The sequence below is a fragment of the Leuresthes tenuis genome, unplaced genomic scaffold, assembly GCF_036924035.1.
Source record: "Leuresthes tenuis unplaced genomic scaffold, fLeuTen1.0.hap1 SCAF_19, whole genome shotgun sequence".
In the NCBI taxonomy this organism is placed as follows: domain Eukaryota; kingdom Metazoa; phylum Chordata; class Actinopteri; order Atheriniformes; family Atherinopsidae; genus Leuresthes; species Leuresthes tenuis.
In genome coordinates this window covers 15,455,523-15,474,817 of record NW_027325373.1, presented here as the reverse complement: position 1 = coordinate 15,474,817, position 19,295 = coordinate 15,455,523, and the positions used below count along the sequence as shown (strand labels likewise).

The 19,295-nt window shown below is 39.2% G+C and overlaps 2 protein-coding genes across 12 annotated transcripts in view; one reads left to right on the top strand and one right to left on the bottom strand.

Moving 5' to 3' along the window:
- mapk10 (mitogen-activated protein kinase 10) overlaps positions 1-10,997 on the top strand; it is a 40,268-nt gene extending 29,271 nt beyond the window's left edge. For 4 of the 8 annotated variants that reach the window (XM_072371716.1, XM_072371720.1, XM_072371719.1 and 1 more), the window contains exons 9-14: positions 442-624; positions 2,539-2,663; positions 3,368-3,394; positions 4,360-4,423; positions 4,626-4,703; positions 6,851-10,997. In XM_072371716.1, coding sequence (XP_072227817.1) covers positions 442-624; positions 2,539-2,663; positions 3,368-3,394; positions 4,360-4,423; positions 4,626-4,703; positions 6,851-6,993 — 620 coding nt within the window. In that variant the 3' untranslated portion in view covers positions 6,994-10,997. Of the gene's footprint in view, positions 1-441; positions 625-2,538; positions 2,664-3,367; positions 3,395-4,359; positions 4,424-4,625; positions 4,734-6,845 lie in introns of all 8 variants that reach the window. The other 4 variants (XM_072371723.1, XM_072371721.1, XM_072371722.1 and 1 more) reach the window with 4 other exon arrangements.
- A 746-nt stretch (positions 10,998-11,743) lies between these two features.
- Positions 11,744-19,295, bottom strand: part of arhgap24 (Rho GTPase activating protein 24) — a 67,267-nt gene continuing 59,715 nt past the window's right edge. For all 4 annotated transcript variants that reach the window (XM_072371712.1, XM_072371714.1, XM_072371713.1 and 1 more), the window contains 5 exons: positions 17,482-17,614; positions 16,447-16,520; positions 16,242-16,363; positions 14,970-16,152; positions 11,744-13,828 (listed from right to left, as the gene is read on the bottom strand). In XM_072371712.1, the coding sequence (XP_072227813.1) occupies positions 13,564-13,828; positions 14,970-16,152; positions 16,242-16,363; positions 16,447-16,520; positions 17,482-17,614 (1,777 nt within the window). In that variant the 3' untranslated portion in view covers positions 11,744-13,563. The remainder of the gene's footprint in view (positions 13,829-14,969; positions 16,153-16,241; positions 16,364-16,446; positions 16,521-17,481; positions 17,615-19,295) is intronic.

The following is a 19,295-nucleotide window of genomic DNA, read 5'->3' as shown; positions in this document are numbered from 1 at the left end:
TCATCAACTCTGCCCTTCTTTGAACTCATTTCCTACTTTCAAGAGAAGTCCAACAATGACTTCATACAAAGGAAAAGTTATATTTACTGGTGAATTGCAAAGAAAAAATACACTTTTTTGATAGACAATTTCATCAGAGACTTTCTGATATCATTGGGTTTTCCAGAGTGTGGAACATGTGGTTTTGTTTGTTTCTTTTTCATCTTGATAATGTAACCTTTTACATTTCTCAAATGTAATATGTCATCCTGTAATGAATTATTTTGCCTTAGATTATTCGTATGGAAACCATTACTATAAGTTTTATCAAAATGTGTCAAAAATTAAATACAAAATGAATTGAGTAACATTGCACAATGGTAGTGGGCTCTTAGGCATGCAGGCTGACAGGATGCCACATATTCCAGGTGTGTTTCTCTTAACCTTGACCTGCCACACCAGACATTGACCAGTGGAACAAGGTGATTGAGCAGCTGGGCACACCCTCACCTGAGTTCATGAAGAAGCTCCAGCCCACAGTGAGAAACTACGTTGAGAACCGGCCAAAGTACGCAGGCCTCACCTTTCCCAAGCTCTTCCCTGACTGCCTTTTCCCTGCTGACTCTGAGCACAACAAACTCAAAGGTGAGAACCTGTGGTATTACATAACAAAGTCATACATGTGCTGTATTTTAGACGCTTTTATCAATCTGCAGTGAAATGCTTATGAGAACCTTTTTGTTTTCAATTTAGTTTAATGATCTCTCTTTTATTTTATTCTACATCTTTGATCAGCCTCATTAGTCTGAAATATGTGAACCCCACTCTGAAAGCTGAATTCACTCCACTGCTTTTGCGTGAATACATGCCTAACGCATCGTCCTTTTCTACCGTCTCAGTTTGGAAGTGAAAAAATTAAAAAGAAGTGAAAAAAAGTCATGTGATTGAATAAACTTTTCTGTCAGTGTGTTCCTACAACAAAAGCTCTCAACTGATAAAATCCTTGTGATTCATTTTTGCGTTCAAGCTGAGCACTGCTGGAGTGAGGATGTTAAAGGAAATGCACCCAGAGAGACAGAGTGGGAAGGTGTGAGTGCCAGTTGAAGTGCTCCTCTTTGTTTTCTACTGTTTCAGGCAGGAACTGAGTCAGACAAGAGGAAAACAGGCTTTATTTAGTTTTAACTGTTGGAGGAGAAAAAGACAGACACTGCTGTAGGAGAGGTGGGAGTACAGAGTACAGGTTAGGTGGAATAACTGCAATAATTTTAGAGAAATGGAAGAATAATTTTATATATTTGGCATTTTCTGTCTTTGACTAAACACATTGACAGACTGCACTCAGCTCGTTTGCATCCCACCTTTCTCAGTTGAGTTTCTTCCGTTTTTAGTTGCTGTGGAGCTACAGTATTTATAGTGAAGGTCAGAGTGGGTAGGAGAGGAGTGGTATGTGGTTTCAACTCAATTTCAGATCAGTCCAAGATGGCCTGAAGAGAGATATCCCAAATGAATGTCTGGTGACTGTGTTTTTATGTGCTGATTTCAAATGTTTAAAATAATACTGTGCTTTTTACACATTAAAGTACATTTAGAAAAATGCCTGTGGGAGCAGATCATTTAGAAAAAAAATTTTTTGCTGATGTATTTATCAATATTTGTCAGCATCAGCTAATCTGAATGCCTATTACTGAAAAAAAAGTCCCTATTGAGTTAAAATGATCTCGTCCCACGTCTTTTTTTATCCAATCAACAGTTAAAAATCTAAAGTGAAAAAGGTTTAAAGCCTGCAAGGCTTTATATTAACAGTGTATTAAAGCAATACATAGTGATAGAGATATTTAGGAGCAAAATCTGAGGTTTAGGAAACAAAGTTGTAACTGGGCCTGCTTACAGCCTTTAGCTGGATATTACGGAGAAAAACTAATCAAATGTGGGCACATTTTGATGGTTTTAAGCCAAATAAGACAGCAGAACTATGGTGGAGATGATCTACTAAAGTACAGCTACAAGGTGCAAGTAGCACTAATCCAAAACTTATGGTGGCATGACATGACATAACACAAAAAGATAATACGGGATTAATTGCAGCTATTTTTGGACAGTTAGTCAGCATCACAAGATTATATATATAAGGTTGTCAGTGTTATCTATAAAACTGCCTTTTTTATTCCTTGAAACCTATGAGTTGTTATGTACTGTGTTTTCACTCACAATACAAAGTCTTATACCAGAACTTTAACTTATTACACTGGAAGTATATGATGTAAAACGTTTTACTTATTATTACATGACTATGTATATATTTTAGGTTTTCTCCATGTGTTTTTATATGATATATACTCTCATTTTTATGAACCGTGTACTGTTTCTTAGTTTTCAGCCACATTTGGTTTAATTATCCCCTTTAATCCCTGCCATTTCTCCCTGTCTCCTCTTTCTCCACCTCCTTTTCTTAATGATTGTGCCTCAGTTTTTCCTTTTGTATATTAGTGGCATAAAATATTATATTATTTTCATATGAAATCAACTGGACGTCATTGTTTTGTGTCTTTCAAACCACAGCAAGCCAAGCAAGAGACCTGCTGTCTAAGATGCTGATCATCGACCCTGCTAAACGGATATCAGTGGACGAGGCCTTACAGCACCCCTACATCAACGTGTGGTACGATCCAGCTGAGGTGGAGGCGGTAAGTAGGCGGCACTGTGTATCAACTACTTGTCCAAGCTCAGTCCTGTCCTCCTGTTTGATTGTTTAGCACTGAGTCTCACTCTGTATATAAAGATGATGACTCCCACATCATTTTATTTTTCTTATAACAAAAACTTGAATAACAAAATGCTGCATTTATGAGGGTGTTTGAGATCTTTGCTCCCATCTCATTTGCATTCTTCTTTCACTTATAGTTTTATTTTTTAGCTCAAAGCTAAAATATATTTGCATTTAGTGAAGTAACCTAGAGTTTTTGTATATTAGTGCATTGTTCTGTCTTGTAGAGTCAGATCGGTGGTGTTTCTGGTTTGTTTGGTGAAGTCTAATGCCTTCACCTAGGCCTCATTAGAATGAGGTGACACCAAGATTGGGAAACAGCCATCTGCAGCTTGATGTAGTTGTACGGATACCACTTGCAGCCACATACTATTAAGTGCATGACAAATTGATGGATTCTAGTGTAACTTCTGCTGTGTGAAATACTGCAACCAGCAGGTTTTTGATAGCATTTGTAATTCGTTCTACAGTAATTCTGAGCAGATGTCATGACTTTGCACTTGTCGAGTTGTCTGGTTGTTCATGGTTTTAATGATGTGGTATGTATAACATGGCTGTGAATGGCATTTCAACAAATTTCTTTGCTGTTTTTCCCTTCTCTAATGTCACCTCATGCTGATGAAGGCCAGAGATCTCATCCAAATATCCATGGTAAATAACAAACCCCCCCTCCCCCTGCTTTGAAGAAAACTGTTGAAGAAAGAGGGTAAATGACAGATGATGTTTAGACACTTTTGGTTCAGCAGTCCTTGAAGACTCCCTCCAGCTTTGAAGATGTGTTAAAATCAAAAGGGATGATAAGTATAAGAAGGAGAAGGTGTAAATGTCATATAAATGTTGAGAGACTACAGAAGTGGATGAAAAAGAAGGTGTAGCCACTGTGTCATTTCCACAAAATCTGTCCTGTTGTGACCGCTCAAAGCTGACCTGTAACGGTCCCCCCAAGGTTATATCACAGAGATTTATGGATGCAGTGAGAGGGAGCGGATGATTATGGTGTTAGAGTCTGAGTCAGGATCGCTTTGAATGAGCGATAAGAAGGACTGACTGGGTGCCAGATAGCATACCTGTGTCCTAGTTGATGAAATGGCAATCATATGGGAGAAAGACAATGCACCAAATAATTGTATCTTCCAGTTGGGTCCTTACACACACATACACACACAAAAAATAGCTTAATTTCCTTTATTCTGGATAAATTATGTGGATCCTTTTGAGAATTTTCAGTTTATGCTGAAAATCTCATTTTCATTAATTATGTATCTCATTAATTGTTCTTATTTAATATTACCCACCTGTGTGCGTGTTGATGGATATAATTGCATTCGCCACAACAGTGGTTGCATGAGATCATAAAAGAATACATTTTTCTAATATAATAATATAATATTCTTTAGATATTTCATCGAATATTCCCTTTGCTTTCAGAGGGTTTTTCATCCCTATATCTTTACAAATTGATCAAGATCTCAATATAGAGAATTCTGATTAATGATGATCTAATTTTGTCTTGTATTGAAAACTTTTTTGGTGAGCATACTCTACCTCATGATGGTTTTGTCTTTGCTGTTATCTAAAATGTTTCTAAAATGGCCTGTGCTCTCGCTTCACTTTAGCCTCCACCTCAGATCTACGATAAACAGCTGGATGAACGAGAACACTCCATTGATGAATGGAAAGGTAAGAGTTGCTTATCCTTACAAAGTATGTTAATAGGGAGTCATCAAAAGTGTGTGAGTTGGCGGTGTTATTAGAAAACATGATACATGAAGTACTGTGTTCTCCCACTTGTCCTGTACTACTTGTAGCAGCTGGTACCGATTATATAAAGTATATTTTTGCCACTTTGGTTTGTCTTACTGACTTTTTTGCACTTTGCCAGAACTTATCTACAAAGAGGTGATGAACTTTGAGGAGAGAACGAAGAATGGCGTTGTGAAGGGACAACCTTCACCTTCAGGTACTCTCAGTGCATAAGCCTAATCGCTCTGTAAGTGAATCTACTATAACCTTACTGGAGTTGTCCCTTGTAAATAGAGAAACCCATTGTGCTGTTGACCATGTGTCTGTGTTGCTTGCATCTCAAGTTAAATGTCGTTTAGTTCAATGGTGTTATTTTGGTCTATTTGTTCAATAACACTGTAAGAAGCTAATGTGTATCTGCTAAAATTGCTTCCTGTCACAGAATATTTGATAGCAAATGTTGTGTATGACCGTGTATGTGCATATAACACGTCGTTATTTAAGGTTTGGGTTCTGTGGTTCCTGGAAAGGTAATTTGTCAGTTGCAGCTGACATTTCCGGCTACTCTCTGTAAACACCCAAAGCGCTGTGCTCGTGATCTGCCACAGAGTGGCAGTAATAACTCATGTTAACACACTTAGCAGATCATCCAGACTCCACAACAACTCAAGTTAAAAGTGGCTTATTATTGAGGACAGCAGCATCTGCTGATTATAGAAGTAATTGCTACAAAGAAAACAAAGGCGCTGCCAACATGCAAATAAATTCTCTTTTACAGTATCTCTTTTGTTCAAATCTTCTACTTGAAAGCTTGTGAGCCTTCTGCTTCTGTTAGCTGAACTTAAAACCAGTATTAATGTCTCATCATTTTAACACTTTTTAAATGCTTTTTGCATCTCACAGGCTGGCATATTACAGTGGAAAACATTGTACATGAGATGATTTTCAACTTGTAAAGCAACAACTTTTTTCAGGTCTTCTTTGTCCTCTCTTTTTTCTGTCTCTTTCAAATTAACGACCTCCATCCTTTTTCATCCCTTTGTCCACTTGTAATTAAGAGGATGGGCTTGTCTGTAGTGTCTGATGTACATCAGACGCAGTGCAGGAGCTGCAGATGGCAGCGTTTCACAGCTGCAGGAGGAAAGCAGAGGACCTGAGAGCACACATGATGCCTCAGTCTGAACCTGTGTGTGTTGGCATTATACATTATATCTTTAATACAGTTTATGGAGATATTCTTTCATCAGATTCTTTTCATTGCTATCATCACTATTGTGTGACGCTGTGTATTTCACACTGAGTTTCCCTAATCAGAGTTATGATGATACAAGATGTGTACTAGTTTTGTATATAAGTCAACCAACAAGTGAAGATGGCTAACTATAACTGCAGGGATGTGGCCCACTAAACCTGCTTTGTCTTTGGTTTTATTTAGTTTTAGCTTAAAAACCTTTTAGCAGTTGCTTCCAACATGAAAAGTAAAGCAAAGCAAAGTATAAAATCACTGTATTTGGGCTGTTTCTTTCAGCTGTGCTGCTCTGAAATCTCTTGTCATGGCTGGCAAAGGAGAAAATAGTTAGATAAAGGTTTGTGATTGGGGATGGCAATGAATTCCTCTCTTCATGCTGATAGACAGAGTAGAAACTCAGCTTTGATACAGAACTGCTGAACAGAAGTTGCTGTGAGGAGAGGCTTTCCTTTTGCACAAATGTGTAAAAGCATTAAAAACACACAGTGATACAATGTTTTTTTAGTTTTTTTTTTTTTAGTAATTTGTCCATGTAAACAATGTTCTCTCCTGAATCTCCTTAATTTGACCTCTGATTCATTGTTAATGGTGAAATGGCAGCTTAGCAGAAGGCATTAAGTTATTTGATGAAGTCCCAGAAAGTTTACTGCTGATTCCATTTAACTCTGACTTCAAAACAAGGTCAAAATGAAAAAAAGACTATATAAACGACTTCCAAACCAACCACCATGACTAGTGATAGTATACGATTGAATAAGTGATGTTTTTATATAGACATAAGTCATACAAATCTATGAGCCTATGATTAAATACACAACTATCAAATAGCCACTTGGTAGCTTGTAAAAAATGACATCTCCTGCGCATTCATTGCTGCAATACTGCAGCCTTTAAAGATCTTTCGTGTGGAACTCACTGCACCCAAATCTTAATCACCTTTGTCTCATTCTAGACACACTGTGATTGTGACTGTGCCCCTCTTCTGTTGTTAATGTTGTTGGTGTCTCAATTCTCCCCTCAGTGTACGCTTGCAAAATATATCTGGCTGTATATCTGCCCCTGTTAGGACTCTTTTACGTTGTAACCCCCCGCTGCTGTTGATTTCCGTAGCACAGGTGCAGCCGTGAACAGCAGCGAGAGCCTCCCTCCCTCCTCCTCCATCAACGACATCTCCTCCATGTCTACCGACCAGACCCTGGCCTCAGACACTGACAGCAGCCTGGAGACCTCTGCGGGACCCTTGGGGTGTTGCAGGTGACTAGCCGCCTGCCTGCGCAACCCCATGTTTTTCCGAAGGTGAAGAACCCAACTGATATGACCTATAAAAAATGGATATATAAAAAAAAAAAAAAAGAATCAAAAAAAGAAAAAAAAAAGAGTTAAGATCAAAATTAATATATTCTGAACAAAAATATAAGCTATGGAAACACAGAAACTGAAATGATGACATTTAAATCCTGTGCATTGTCATTCAAAAACAGCAATGGTATTTAAACTGAGGTAAATGAGCTGAGATCAATGTTAATGATCCTCTAGTTGCTTTGCTTATATGACCCCACATATCTTGTATATGGCATCCAAACAAAATGACCAAGTGCTTAAACTCGCATCTCCTGAAAAGTGCATATTGGCTGGCTGCTGGTCTCCCGATTCCTTCCAAAAGCATTTATGCACCAATCATTGTGGCAAGGTGGGCTGATATTGTGCTCATTACTACTGCTAAGAACAAACTTCCCCCTCTTTCTGTATTCAACCCTTATTTAAGGATATTTCCTGCATCTTAAACCTTTAGGCTTTGTCTGAAACACCCTCACCTTCACTCAACTCAAACTCAAATGTAAGGTTGCCTGTTTTTATGTGGTAAGTCTGCAGGGACGTGTAGTCGCTCTCACCCACAGTGGCGCTCCCTGTGCTTCATGTAAATACTGTAATTCTGTACAGCTGAAGGGCAGACAGAACGGGACTGACGGCCAGTACACTGGGAGTTTTTTTAGTTTTTTTTAGTTTTTTTTTTTACTGACTAGTGCACACCTTGCCACATCACCGCTCTCCTCCTGGGTTGCCCCTGCCTATTGCTGTAGTCCTGCATGATTAGATTTAAACAGCGCTAATCTCACTGTATGCTCAAAAGAGTCTGTATAGAGACTTTTGTTTATGTACATTGTAAACTAACTCAACTCCAGACACGGATGGCATCTGGTCACAGTAGAACATTTGAGCGTGTAAGTGTGTTGGGTAAGCCAAAAAGATTTTAATATCATGCTTAAGTTCTGGACTTAAAGGGTCAGTACACTCAGAAAAAGACTTCCCAAAATCAGTCTGTTTTCTGAGTAGTGTATGAGCGGTTCCTCCACACACCTCTACTCATTGTGTACCTTTAACCCCTCAGAGGCAAAGGAGGTGATTATAATTCACTGTGGTATGACCACAAACAGACTTCTACTATTTATTTGACACTTTAAACACGTTTTGAACGACACACAAATGATACAGTGGGGAGTTTAAAGGCCAGTGAGGAGTGTTAACTTTGTAGCAAGGACTTCTTGTTCACTCAACTCATGCATCCTTTCACTACACACAACACAAACAGTCAATTTGATTTCTTAGCTGGATGGCTGTATTTATTTATTTTGATAGATGGAACCTGAATATGGCAAGTGCCTTTTGGACTGAAGCATGCAGTTGCAGAAATTCTATTATCTTTTGTATTTTTTCCTCTGCTTCTTCTCCCTCTGCCTTAAAGCTATCCCAAAAAAATCCCCAACCAGGCAAGTTTAGTTTAAAAACATTATTTTTCTCTGATTCTTTAGCTCAAGAAATATCACATTTCATGTGTTGTTTGGATGTGATTTCTCCAAAACTACTCTGTACTATTCTCTGAGCAGATTTATCTTACTTGCGTGCACTGTTTGCAGTGCAAGGCATCACAGATACAGTGTATGATCCCTCTCACAGCAAACAGTGAACTGTGTGAGCTGCGTTTGAATTAGAAAAAAGTATGTACAGTGTGTTCAGAAGACTGGAATCAGAGAAAACTTTATTGTTCCCAAAACATAGGTTGGCCCACATCTTTCCTATCTCACTCACAATATTTAGCTGTAGTATCTGTGAATGTGCAAGGTTGATTGCAGGTTTTTTTTTTAATGGGTTGATCGTGAGTTTTTAAAGTCTGGGAAGATGAGGCATGATGATAGACCACAGTTGAGCTGAAACATCTAACCACTTTTGGTTTGGGAATTTGGCATAAATTGATTGTGTAAAATAAGTTGTGTATATTTTGCATCCTCATTTGTAAGGGAAATGAGGAAGAAAAGAAGGAAGGAAAGAATTTACACTATGTTGATTTCCACTGCCATATTTGATGTTTTAAGGCAGGTTTAGTAGGTCTATAGTCACTGGTTAAGAAGTTAAATTTTCAAAAGTTTACTTGAGTAATTGTTTTCACGTTACACAATTTATGATGAATTGCGTACACTTATTGAAATGCATATGAACATCTGTGTGTTAGTATAACATTAAAACTATTTCAAGCATTTCTGTGACTATCACTATATTTCTAGCTTACTCGTGTGTCCGCTGAACATGAAGGTTAGGAGGAGACAGCACTTTTAAGACAGACAATTCATATATTTATCTCAGTTTAATAGTCCAGCTGTAGTCCAGCTGCTGAAGCAGAATACATTTACACTTTTTCATGGTCCTCCACAAATCATAGACCTCCAAGAGCTCCTTTGTTAACACTCTTTCAGCCTGCAGCTCATGCACTGAACAGGAACCACACACAGACTAACAGTATCATCACAGAGCTAAGAGGGTGTCTGAGGTTGGCGTCTCCAGAATAAGCTACGGCTAGCTTGGCTTTCTGTTCAGGGTCTGGCCCGGGCAATCTTTCAAAAACAGGGTGCAACTTTGAAATTCTTTGTGTTTTTAAAATGTTCAGATGAATTTCTCACAAGGGGGTCCAGAACTTGAATCGGCTCCTACACTACAAATACACATGGTGGTGTTGCAGTTTTTCTACAGGGCATTTTAAATCATGAGACCACGCTCTTTTTTCCGTATCTTAACACGTTCCTGGTCACTGAATAGAAATATTGACACATATTAATGTCTTTTTTTGTTTTTCTTCCCTTTTCTGAATGTGAACTGTTGATCTTTTTACGAGGACATCCCTTCAGACAATTATTTTGTGATAAAAGGTGCTTCTGATCCTGGTTAATGCGCCTGGAGTAGAGGATTCTAACACACAAATAGCTGGGTTGTCAGCACTGAATGTAGAAATGAATGGTTTCACAATTAAGCATGTCATTGCAGCTCTGCTCATCAGTGTGTGTGTGTTTAAGATTAACCAGCACTGTTAACTGTTAATCTGAAAGTGTGATCAGGCATCTGTACAAATTTCTTTACAATACATGTACTTAAGACTTTTGTGCGACTGCTTTTAAGAATGTTGAAGGAAAGTCATCACAGTTGTGTGTTTGGAAGTTGTTCATGTGTTTTTTGATGTTCAGTCACATTAACCACTGAATTAAGAAAAGGTCAACTATCAATCCTGCTCTTAAGTTTTGTCAAGAAGATCTTAAAGTGATCTCTTGTGTATTCAGGATGAGTAAAAATTGTCTTTCAGCCATTTATTTGTAATTTGAAAGTGACTGACTTTTAGCCATAATACTATTGCCAATAAGAAAAAATGACTACATGTCACACTTTAGGATATGTCTTGTACTTTAAAATCTTTGGACTCAGTACTAGTGATCCCCAGCTTATTGGTTTTCACATCTTTCTCTCAAGTTATATTGTAAATAATAATAATCCAACAATGCAATAAACATTTTGTTGCACTCAGACAGGGAGGCAAGCTACTGCAAGGGTCAGGTGATGCTAAGATGTTCAGTCTTAAATGTGGAACTCTATGACGACTGAAACCCTGCATAACTCATCTGAATCAGGTGATGTTGTTCTTTGGTTCTTTTCTGACTCCTCTCTCATTTCTTTTACTCCGTGCTGTTTTAATGAACCATTCTTTTGACATTGTCAGGTTGGAAAAAAAAAAAGAAAAAAAAAAAAAAGGAACTGTATCTGTTTCACGCTGATCTCAAAGCTTCAGCCTATAGCGTTTCAAGTAAAAGTCAAAACAAATGCTAAATGAAAAAGGAAAAAAAATACTGAAAGCTGTTACTGTAAACACGACATTTTAAAGGAACTGTGTATGTACAAATAGTATATGTATGTGATTGAAAATAAACAAAACCTTTGATCTTGGACTAGTCGGTGTTTCTTTTCTGTGCTCCACACAGGTATTACATATGTTTCTGGCTTTTATGTCATTAGGAAGCTGCTGCTGTCACTGTCCCACCTACACAGACTCTAATCCAGTTTCTGGCGCCTCATCTAAATGTTGTTGCTCTACTCAGACTGAGTAAAGATTGTGGCCTGATAGTGCAGAATGAATGCAAGTGCCCTGATGTTTTCATTCTTAGCGGATGATATACAATGTGTGCATAAGTTTTAAGGCAAATTTTATCCTTCAGGATTTATTTTAGTGATGAATTCATGCAACACAAACTTGAATCGAATTGAATTCTCATCCCTCACTTTGAACATTCTCAGATAGATGTATCAGGTTTTGAGAGTAAGGGATAGAGATTTGAGAGCTAAATAATCCTGATGGGAGTTCACAGACCAAGAAAAAGAGCCATCAGGAGCATCCTCGAATCTGTAGAAAAGCTCCACTACAGCCCCTGTTGAAGAGAGTCATACAGTAAAAGCATTACCCGGCCATTTTAAATCTCTGGCCAGGCATTTATGGCCCTCTCAGCATCTACAACAAAATCATAAAACATGACAAAATTGCCTCATGTTTGATGGCTCTAATCTCCATTAAGACTGTCAAGGGAATACTGAGCTTTTGTAAAATTATTTTTTGGTCACTGGTGTTGTGCGAGCATACAAACAACTGCACCCTTGAAATAAATATCTCAAAAGTGAAATAACAAAGAAGACACAAATGAAAATGCATCTTTAATCATATTGTCATGTCTCTTTAAGGTTCCATTGAGTATCAAGTATCATGTCTTGAAAATATTTCACTATCCCAGTCCTCTCACCTTTCCCTCTGTTCATAATCTACTCTTTTGTGTGGAATTCACAGAAGGAAGTGACACTGTCAGCTTGGCTTAAGCCTATTATTTCCCGCTGAAGGGCTTTAAAATGAGAAGCAGAGGCTCCTCTCCCTTCTTTGGTTGTCCAGGCACTTTTTTTCCTCCTCCACGTGCACATTCCAGATGTCCTGCAATGACCAGCAGCAGGTTTTAAACAGGAGTTTATCTCCAGCGGAGATGCAGCCCGCCGCAGGTCCGTGCACATGCACACCATGAACCTCCGACAGATGTCCAGACCCGGTCTGGTCTCAGATGTGTCCTGTTTTGTACCCAATAGTAAATCCAAACTGTGTGTAGACATTTGGTTTAAGGCTACATAAATACACCACATGAATACAAAGTCACTAAACAGACATTCAGTTGTTGTACACTGACCGACGTGGACTCATGCACCATCATGCATGCACCCCTTGCTACTGTATCTTGCAGCTGGGCTGTTAGTGTCCTCAGTGTAGACAAATTTAATGCTCCAATTTAATTTTCACAGTTAAACACAGCTCTGAGTTGGTAAAAATTTAGCTGCGGCTTCTTATTCTGCGCTGGGTTACTGGAATTTCCGAGAGCATTCATGATAAAAGCTACATTTGTCCGAATATAAATGGTCAGATTTGTCACCTTAATTCTAAATTCAAGCCTCTAAATGTTTTTTTTTCTCTTATTCTGGGAGTTATACCAATGACCCATTGTGCAAGACTTAAAATGGATTTTTTTTTTTTTAAAACAAGCTAAAAAAACTTCAGTCAGCATCAGCATTCGTGCCATATCCATCAGAATATCAGTCAAACCACAGTGCAGACTAACAAGTAGTGTCTACAGCAATCTATAAAATATTTACAGAACAGGCTCTGTTTTTTGGTCATGAGTAAATGTAACAGCACAGAAGCACAGGCACATATACAGCATACTCTCCAATCTAAAATTGTACGCACATTAATTGACAAAACATTCAGTACCAACTTGCGGAGGCTAAAGAGGCATACAAGTGCAAGGAAATATCTTAATATAAAATATCACACATTGATAATTTTGTTTAAATATCATTAACATTTAAGTATGACTTTCATTTCTCTTTACAAACATATACCAGCGTTTTTCTGCATCGTTTCCCACTATGTACATGAGCACATACAGAATTACACGAAGCACTAACATTATGTTTTTGGTTAGATGTTTAAAATCAATCAAATTTGTGAGGAGTTTGGCATGTTTTTTTCTTCTTCTTTGCATCCAGGTTCAAGGTTGGTGTCATTTTTCTTTTCTTTTCACATTTTGCCTTCCCACCCATCTATCTCGCCCAAGGAGCTAACTTAAAGTAGTACCGTATGTCCTCACAGACTGTAGTGAATTCTTCCTTTCCACTCCCCAGTCAGATGAATGAGCACCACTCTGGTTTCCAAGAAGACTAGGGTGTCCATGAGCTGTTTAAATAATGATATATACAGATAAAGTCACTCTGACATCACTCCAGGTGAAGTCTACATATATAGATCCATATATGTACGTACAGGTGGCTTTCATTAGCCTTATACCTCCTATTTCCTAAATTAATACATGCCATTAACTTGCCAACTCCTTCAATCAGCAGCCAATTCCTATTTTAAGTCCTTTGAAAGTTCACATCATATTTAAAGCAGTTCCAGTCTTCACTGGCACTTCTCAGGCTTCCTTCACTGTATCCAGATGGTGTTGTTGCGGTCTGGCCTGCGGGGGTCGGTGGCTGTGGCGTTGCCAGTTGCAGTGAGGTCACTGAATGTGGAGAAAAATTGTTCCATCTCCTTTTGTAGCATCTGGTTTCGCCGCTCTGCGTCATCCTTGGCACGCTCAGCGTTGCGCAGCTTGATTTCTGCCATGGTGTACTTCTTCCTCTCTTGATCCAGCTCCTCGTGGAGGCTCACCATCTCCGTCTCCAGCTCCAGGTTACGTTGCTCCAAGCTGCAAATGAGCGTCATACAGGATTAGGAGAGTCTAATGCGTCTAAGAGCAGAAAACAAGGTGGTAACAACAACAGTTCATCTATTGTGCTCAGCAGTTTAGTAACAGTTTAAGGGCACGTTTGAGCTTCTCAGTTTAATCCAAACAACCAAAATGTACAGGTGCTAAACCCATATTAGTTCACATCTTGGACCTATCACGTAAATCTTAATCAGATGAACCAAGGTGATCCCAAACTGCACCAAACTGAATCATGCTTTTGTTAATTTCTTGTGTAAAAAAACATTTTTTGGATGGTTAAGAAATTAAACAGAGACAAACGGGCTATTAGAACAAAAAGGTAAAATGAGACACGATAGGTTATTTCTTGCAAAAGGAGGAGATTTTAGTTTTAAATTTGTTATGACTTAATATAAAAAAAAAGCTTTTGAGGTATTTCTAGAGAAGATGATGCTGTGCTTTAAATAAGCGCTGCCTTACTTCATTTTCCCACATCATTCAACCAGTGATAGGTGACCCACCTAATTAATAACTGATGACAGCAGATGTGTATATCATTTAAAGTTCTTCAATTCCTGAATGTACCAAATACAATTAGGAAACTAAGCAGTTTACTCTGTCGCCAGCGTTACACTTCCTCTTCAGTTTGTTGTAAAGAGGTATCTGTTGCCCTCCAACAGCCCCCATCAGATTAATGTGAGATAAGAGCATTTAAAAGACACTAACGCGACTCACATAGGGTCATGACAGACAGCAAAAGCATAGCAATTTAATGACTACTCAACTCTGCTCCATTTATATAGTGCCAGCAGGAATATTGGATAGGCTACAAATCTATATCAACTTGAAAAATGACATGGATGCTGTCAGATACATTGGTTTCTAGAGATTGGTTAGGGAAAAACGAATGCCCTCCTCCAAGGAAAATGGATGTTGGAAATGAATGCACTGTCAACTAAAAAGAGTGAAATAAGTTTGTGGTTTCTGAACTAAAATACTTCCTAAATTTAGCCAAAAAAGATTACATCTTAGAATAGATCTAAAGAACCGGCATTAATTAGAAACATTGATAAACATTTACTATAAATCAAACATCCCCCAGGTATTTACAACCCTTCTGTTATCAGATGTGCATCCCTACCTTTTAATCCTGGCCTCATACTCAGTCTTCTGCTTGTGCATCTCCTGTTTAAGACTGGCCACAAGACTGTGCAGAGCACTGTGGGTGCCTGGTCCATTGCCTACAGTGAAACCCTCACTTGTATCACTATTGCTGCTGCCCCGACTGCTTCCTCCTGCTCCATCTCCACCTCCTTCTCTGTTGCTGTTTCTGCCACCTCCATCTCCTCCACCACCGGACTGGAGAGGCTCACTCTCCTGTGCTGGTCCATCCAAGTCCTCATAGTGGCCTCCATAGAAATCCTGCTCCGGGCAGGTGGTGGTGGAGGAGCGACAGGAAGTGGAGTTATCAGGGAGAGAGATTTCACAGGAAGAAGTGGACCAGGTGGCACTGTCCACGCTCTGCTTGTCCTCACTGCTGGTGTTGAGGCATATGTTGGTGATCTGGTTCTGCTGTAGCAGGTTCTGATGGTTTAACTGGACATTATCATATGTGGACAGACGATTCTGATTGGCTGTTGGCTCCCCTTGGGAGCAGTCACGTGTTTTGCTGTTCTCCCGAAGCGTGACACATCCATTTTGTACCCAAAGACCATTACGACCGTTTAGACTCCCTGTGACTACATCAGAACCCAAAATTCCCATTCGTACAATGCTAGTTCCATTCCCTGCGGGGCTCCCGCCACTCGTCATGCTGCCGGTGCCCATTTTTGTGCCTGGGCCTTTGAGCGCCCCACTACGACGCACTGGTAAACTCCCACTTCCTGTCAGAGTCTGTCCCTTATCAGGAGAGGGATCTGACGAGGGTGAGGAGCTGAAGGAGCCGTTCGTAACGATCCCGCTACCTTTACTGAAGGCTGGGTTCTTTTTCACAGTCAGTGGTGGACTGCGCGTGATGTCAAAGCGTCCTGTGGCAACATTGCGTGGGCTTCCAGATCGCGGGGAGCCGCTGTTGTCTACGTGTTGGCGGTGTGAAGGAGACTCGGGTGCTTCCCAAACACACTGCCGCATCACATGTGTGTTGTTGTTCTCGGCGTTTTGAGACACTGTTGTGATGGCAGAGGTAGTTGTGGCGGCTTGTCGCCGCGGCAGTTCAACATTGTTGTTGGCAAGTTCAAGTGCTGTCGGGCTGTCTTCATCTTTGGGGAATAGCACATCATGGCGGCCAATCAGAAAAGCCATGAGCTGCTGGACCAGGACAGTTCCTGACAAATGAAAATGTACAATATTGTCAGCACAGGAAAAAAAAAATATTACACAAAATTAAATAAATGCAATGCTTTTAAACACCAACCTTCCATAATTGTTACTGGATCCTCAATCTTTGGCCTCAAGATGTTTGGCCCAAAGACTGTGGCCAAGTTCTGGACGCTCATTTTATTCACTCCTGAATAGGACTGGACTTCATCAAGAAATCTGCAAAAAATTAAATAGAAACTTTTTACTAATCACCATTGGTCACAATTTGAACTGCATCCACCTTAACAAGTAACCAATACCTGCAGATGTACTTGAGGAGGTTGTAGTTCACTGGAGGTAGACTTTCTACAAGCCTTCGTAGCTCCTTCATACCCTGTAGATAAAACATGCAAGCTTGAAATTGTAGTGTCAATGATAACAATATCTGAAATAAAACAACAACATATCTCCCATAAACCAGGCCCATTATCTATTATCTTTTTTGGAAAGGAATATATGTTTTCTGTAGACCAAAACAAGCTCATTAAAAGATCAATCATCCGTCAAAAAAGGATGTGTGCTACCTTATTGACAGCTGTTCTTGAGGATTGGGTGCAAAAGGTGTGTTTATAACCTGAGGAAGTATATTACGTCTTTATAAGCAGATTTTGACTGGAATATCCTGACAAAAATGGTATTTTTTTTTATTTTTACCAATTCTGCAAAATTTCAAATAAAAATCACCCAGATTAAAAAAAAATTTAAAAGCTTATCAAAACAAATGTGACAAATTCTTTAACGCATGCATTTAAAGTACGTAATACTGAATTTGAAGTGGTCTCAAAAGGATTACAAAAAAAACAAAATAGCAGCAATCCAATGATGACCCCCCCCCCCCAAAAAAAACTCCAAAAAACATTGGTTCCCTCTTCACTTCAAAGACGGTGCAGGCTTAAAAAAAGGAGGAAGCTCTCCTTTGTACAGAAACATATGCATAAAAACAGAATCTACAAACTTCTCAAAGGCTAATGAAGGGATAAATGTTTTGGACACTTTGAGGCAGCTTACGACTGACCCCTGCTGTGGACTGTGCCTTATGTTGAGAAAGAAATCCTTTTCATGTTAGAAATTGAGACAGGCACAACCAAGTCATTGTGTGGGGAAACGGCAAAGCAGAGCGGGGATGGCTGGGCGGCGGGAGACCAGATTAGACCAAGACTTATGTGGGGGCTATTTAATGCCAACTCTGGTTGACATACAAGTTGAACCCAGCAGATATTTGCGAATAGGGATGAAGTGTGTGACAGGAATTTTTTGAGGAAAAAAAATGGAACACTTCATGTCCTATTTCTCACCATTTCGTCATCTTTGCCGAGGAGCTTGGCGGAGGCTAAGAACTCTTCATACTTTTGGAAAGGGATGACGGGCTCTGGCAGCTCTCTGAGGTACAGCTTCAGTAGAGAGGCTACTGTGTGCACGTCTGTGTTACTGTAGACAGAGACAAGACAATGACATCAGTGGGGAGAGGCTGAGGTTATCATTTATCATGGAAAATGGCATTAAGGTACTCAGGGGAACTCAAAATAAGGCTACATCTAGTGAAAGCAAAAAGCTTAAATATAATCTAAATGAAGAACGAACAAAGGCGCAAACTTTGTAGTGACAATTCACTGTTTTACAGTAAGTATTGTTTTCAGTCCTAGTGCAAATGCAGTCTACCTGGATAAGCCTGCAGAAAGGCTATTCATTTTAACTGGTGTTCGCCTGCCCTTTATACCCCTCGCATGCTACAATCTTTCTAAATACCATTTGAAACATGAAACCGCATCTTTCAAGCTATACAGTAAATACCAAAAATGACTAATTTTGAAGAAGATTTTGGCAATCTTGCAAGCAATCTTGCAAGCAAACTTGGTTTCTTTCAAAAACTGGCTGCAAAGCTGTAAAGAAAATATGTTTTACAACATTTGCTTTCTAACAGGGACGTTCTTGCATGTTCTAACAAAACAGTGTCTACTCTACTTTGCAGGGGTACCATCGTGACATGCTGGGGCATGGACCCGATTGTGACTGGTTAAATGAAATCCAATCAGGTTACAGCATTTTTTTCCCACTTATACGAGAATATCTGTGCAGCCAGACGATTCACTGTTACAGACTGTGGAGACACAGTTGTCTAAGCATGGTGAGGCTTTATGCTGTGCCAACCTACTGCCTCCAGTCTTATATTTAAAATACTGCAGCAGGTAGGATTTGTGAGAAAGTTTTTTTTACAATATCTTTATCGTCTGTTTTATTGTCATAACGTCTTTATTTATCTTATTGTATTATGTTGTAAAGGACATTGTAACTTCTGAAAAAGTTGCTAAATAACAAGTTTATCTACAAACAGCCAATACACAGTAATTTATTTACATTTATGCAAATATGCAATAAAAAAAAAAAAATCACATAGACTTAATTTGGAAAAAAAAAAACAACAACTAATATTCATTCTTCCTAAAATGAATGATTGATTTTAGTTCTATATTTTAGTCTAATGAAACATGCCCCAAAATCCATGGTTTCAAACGAGTTACTGCAGGACTCACAAGAGAGCTGTGTGTGAGAGAATGAGGACAATTAAAGGCAAGAATTTGGGACAAAAGAATAGAAAGGTTAAAAAGAATCATAATATCTGAGAGGATGAACAACACCAGCGTTCGGGCAGCTCTGTAGATGTACCGAAAGACGAAATTATTTCCAACATGGAGATAGAGATAGTAATGAACCAAGAGGGAGCAGCTGGTGAGACAAGCAGGGGGTTATAAGGGCTAATGAGGGAATCGGAAAGGTGAAGGGCAGTTTGAAACAAACACTGATAGACGAAGAGGAGGGTGGAGGTACTGCCACCGCAAAGCAGATCGAGGAAGGAAGAAATGTGCAGCTGACATTAAGGTTGCACTAAGTGAGATTTTATACTCCATGGTTATGGGAAGTGGCGAGTTGTTGATTTACAGCCTGAATTCAGACAGTCCTGGCCAGGTTTTATTTATAGACTTCAGATTAGATGGAGGGGTGGGGTGTTCCATCATTCATGTATTTCTCTGTCAACTTGAGTTATGGAGGGAGGAATGTCAAATCAAGAAAAAAAAAAGAAAGAAAGAAAAAAAGTGTTTGGTCTCTGAGC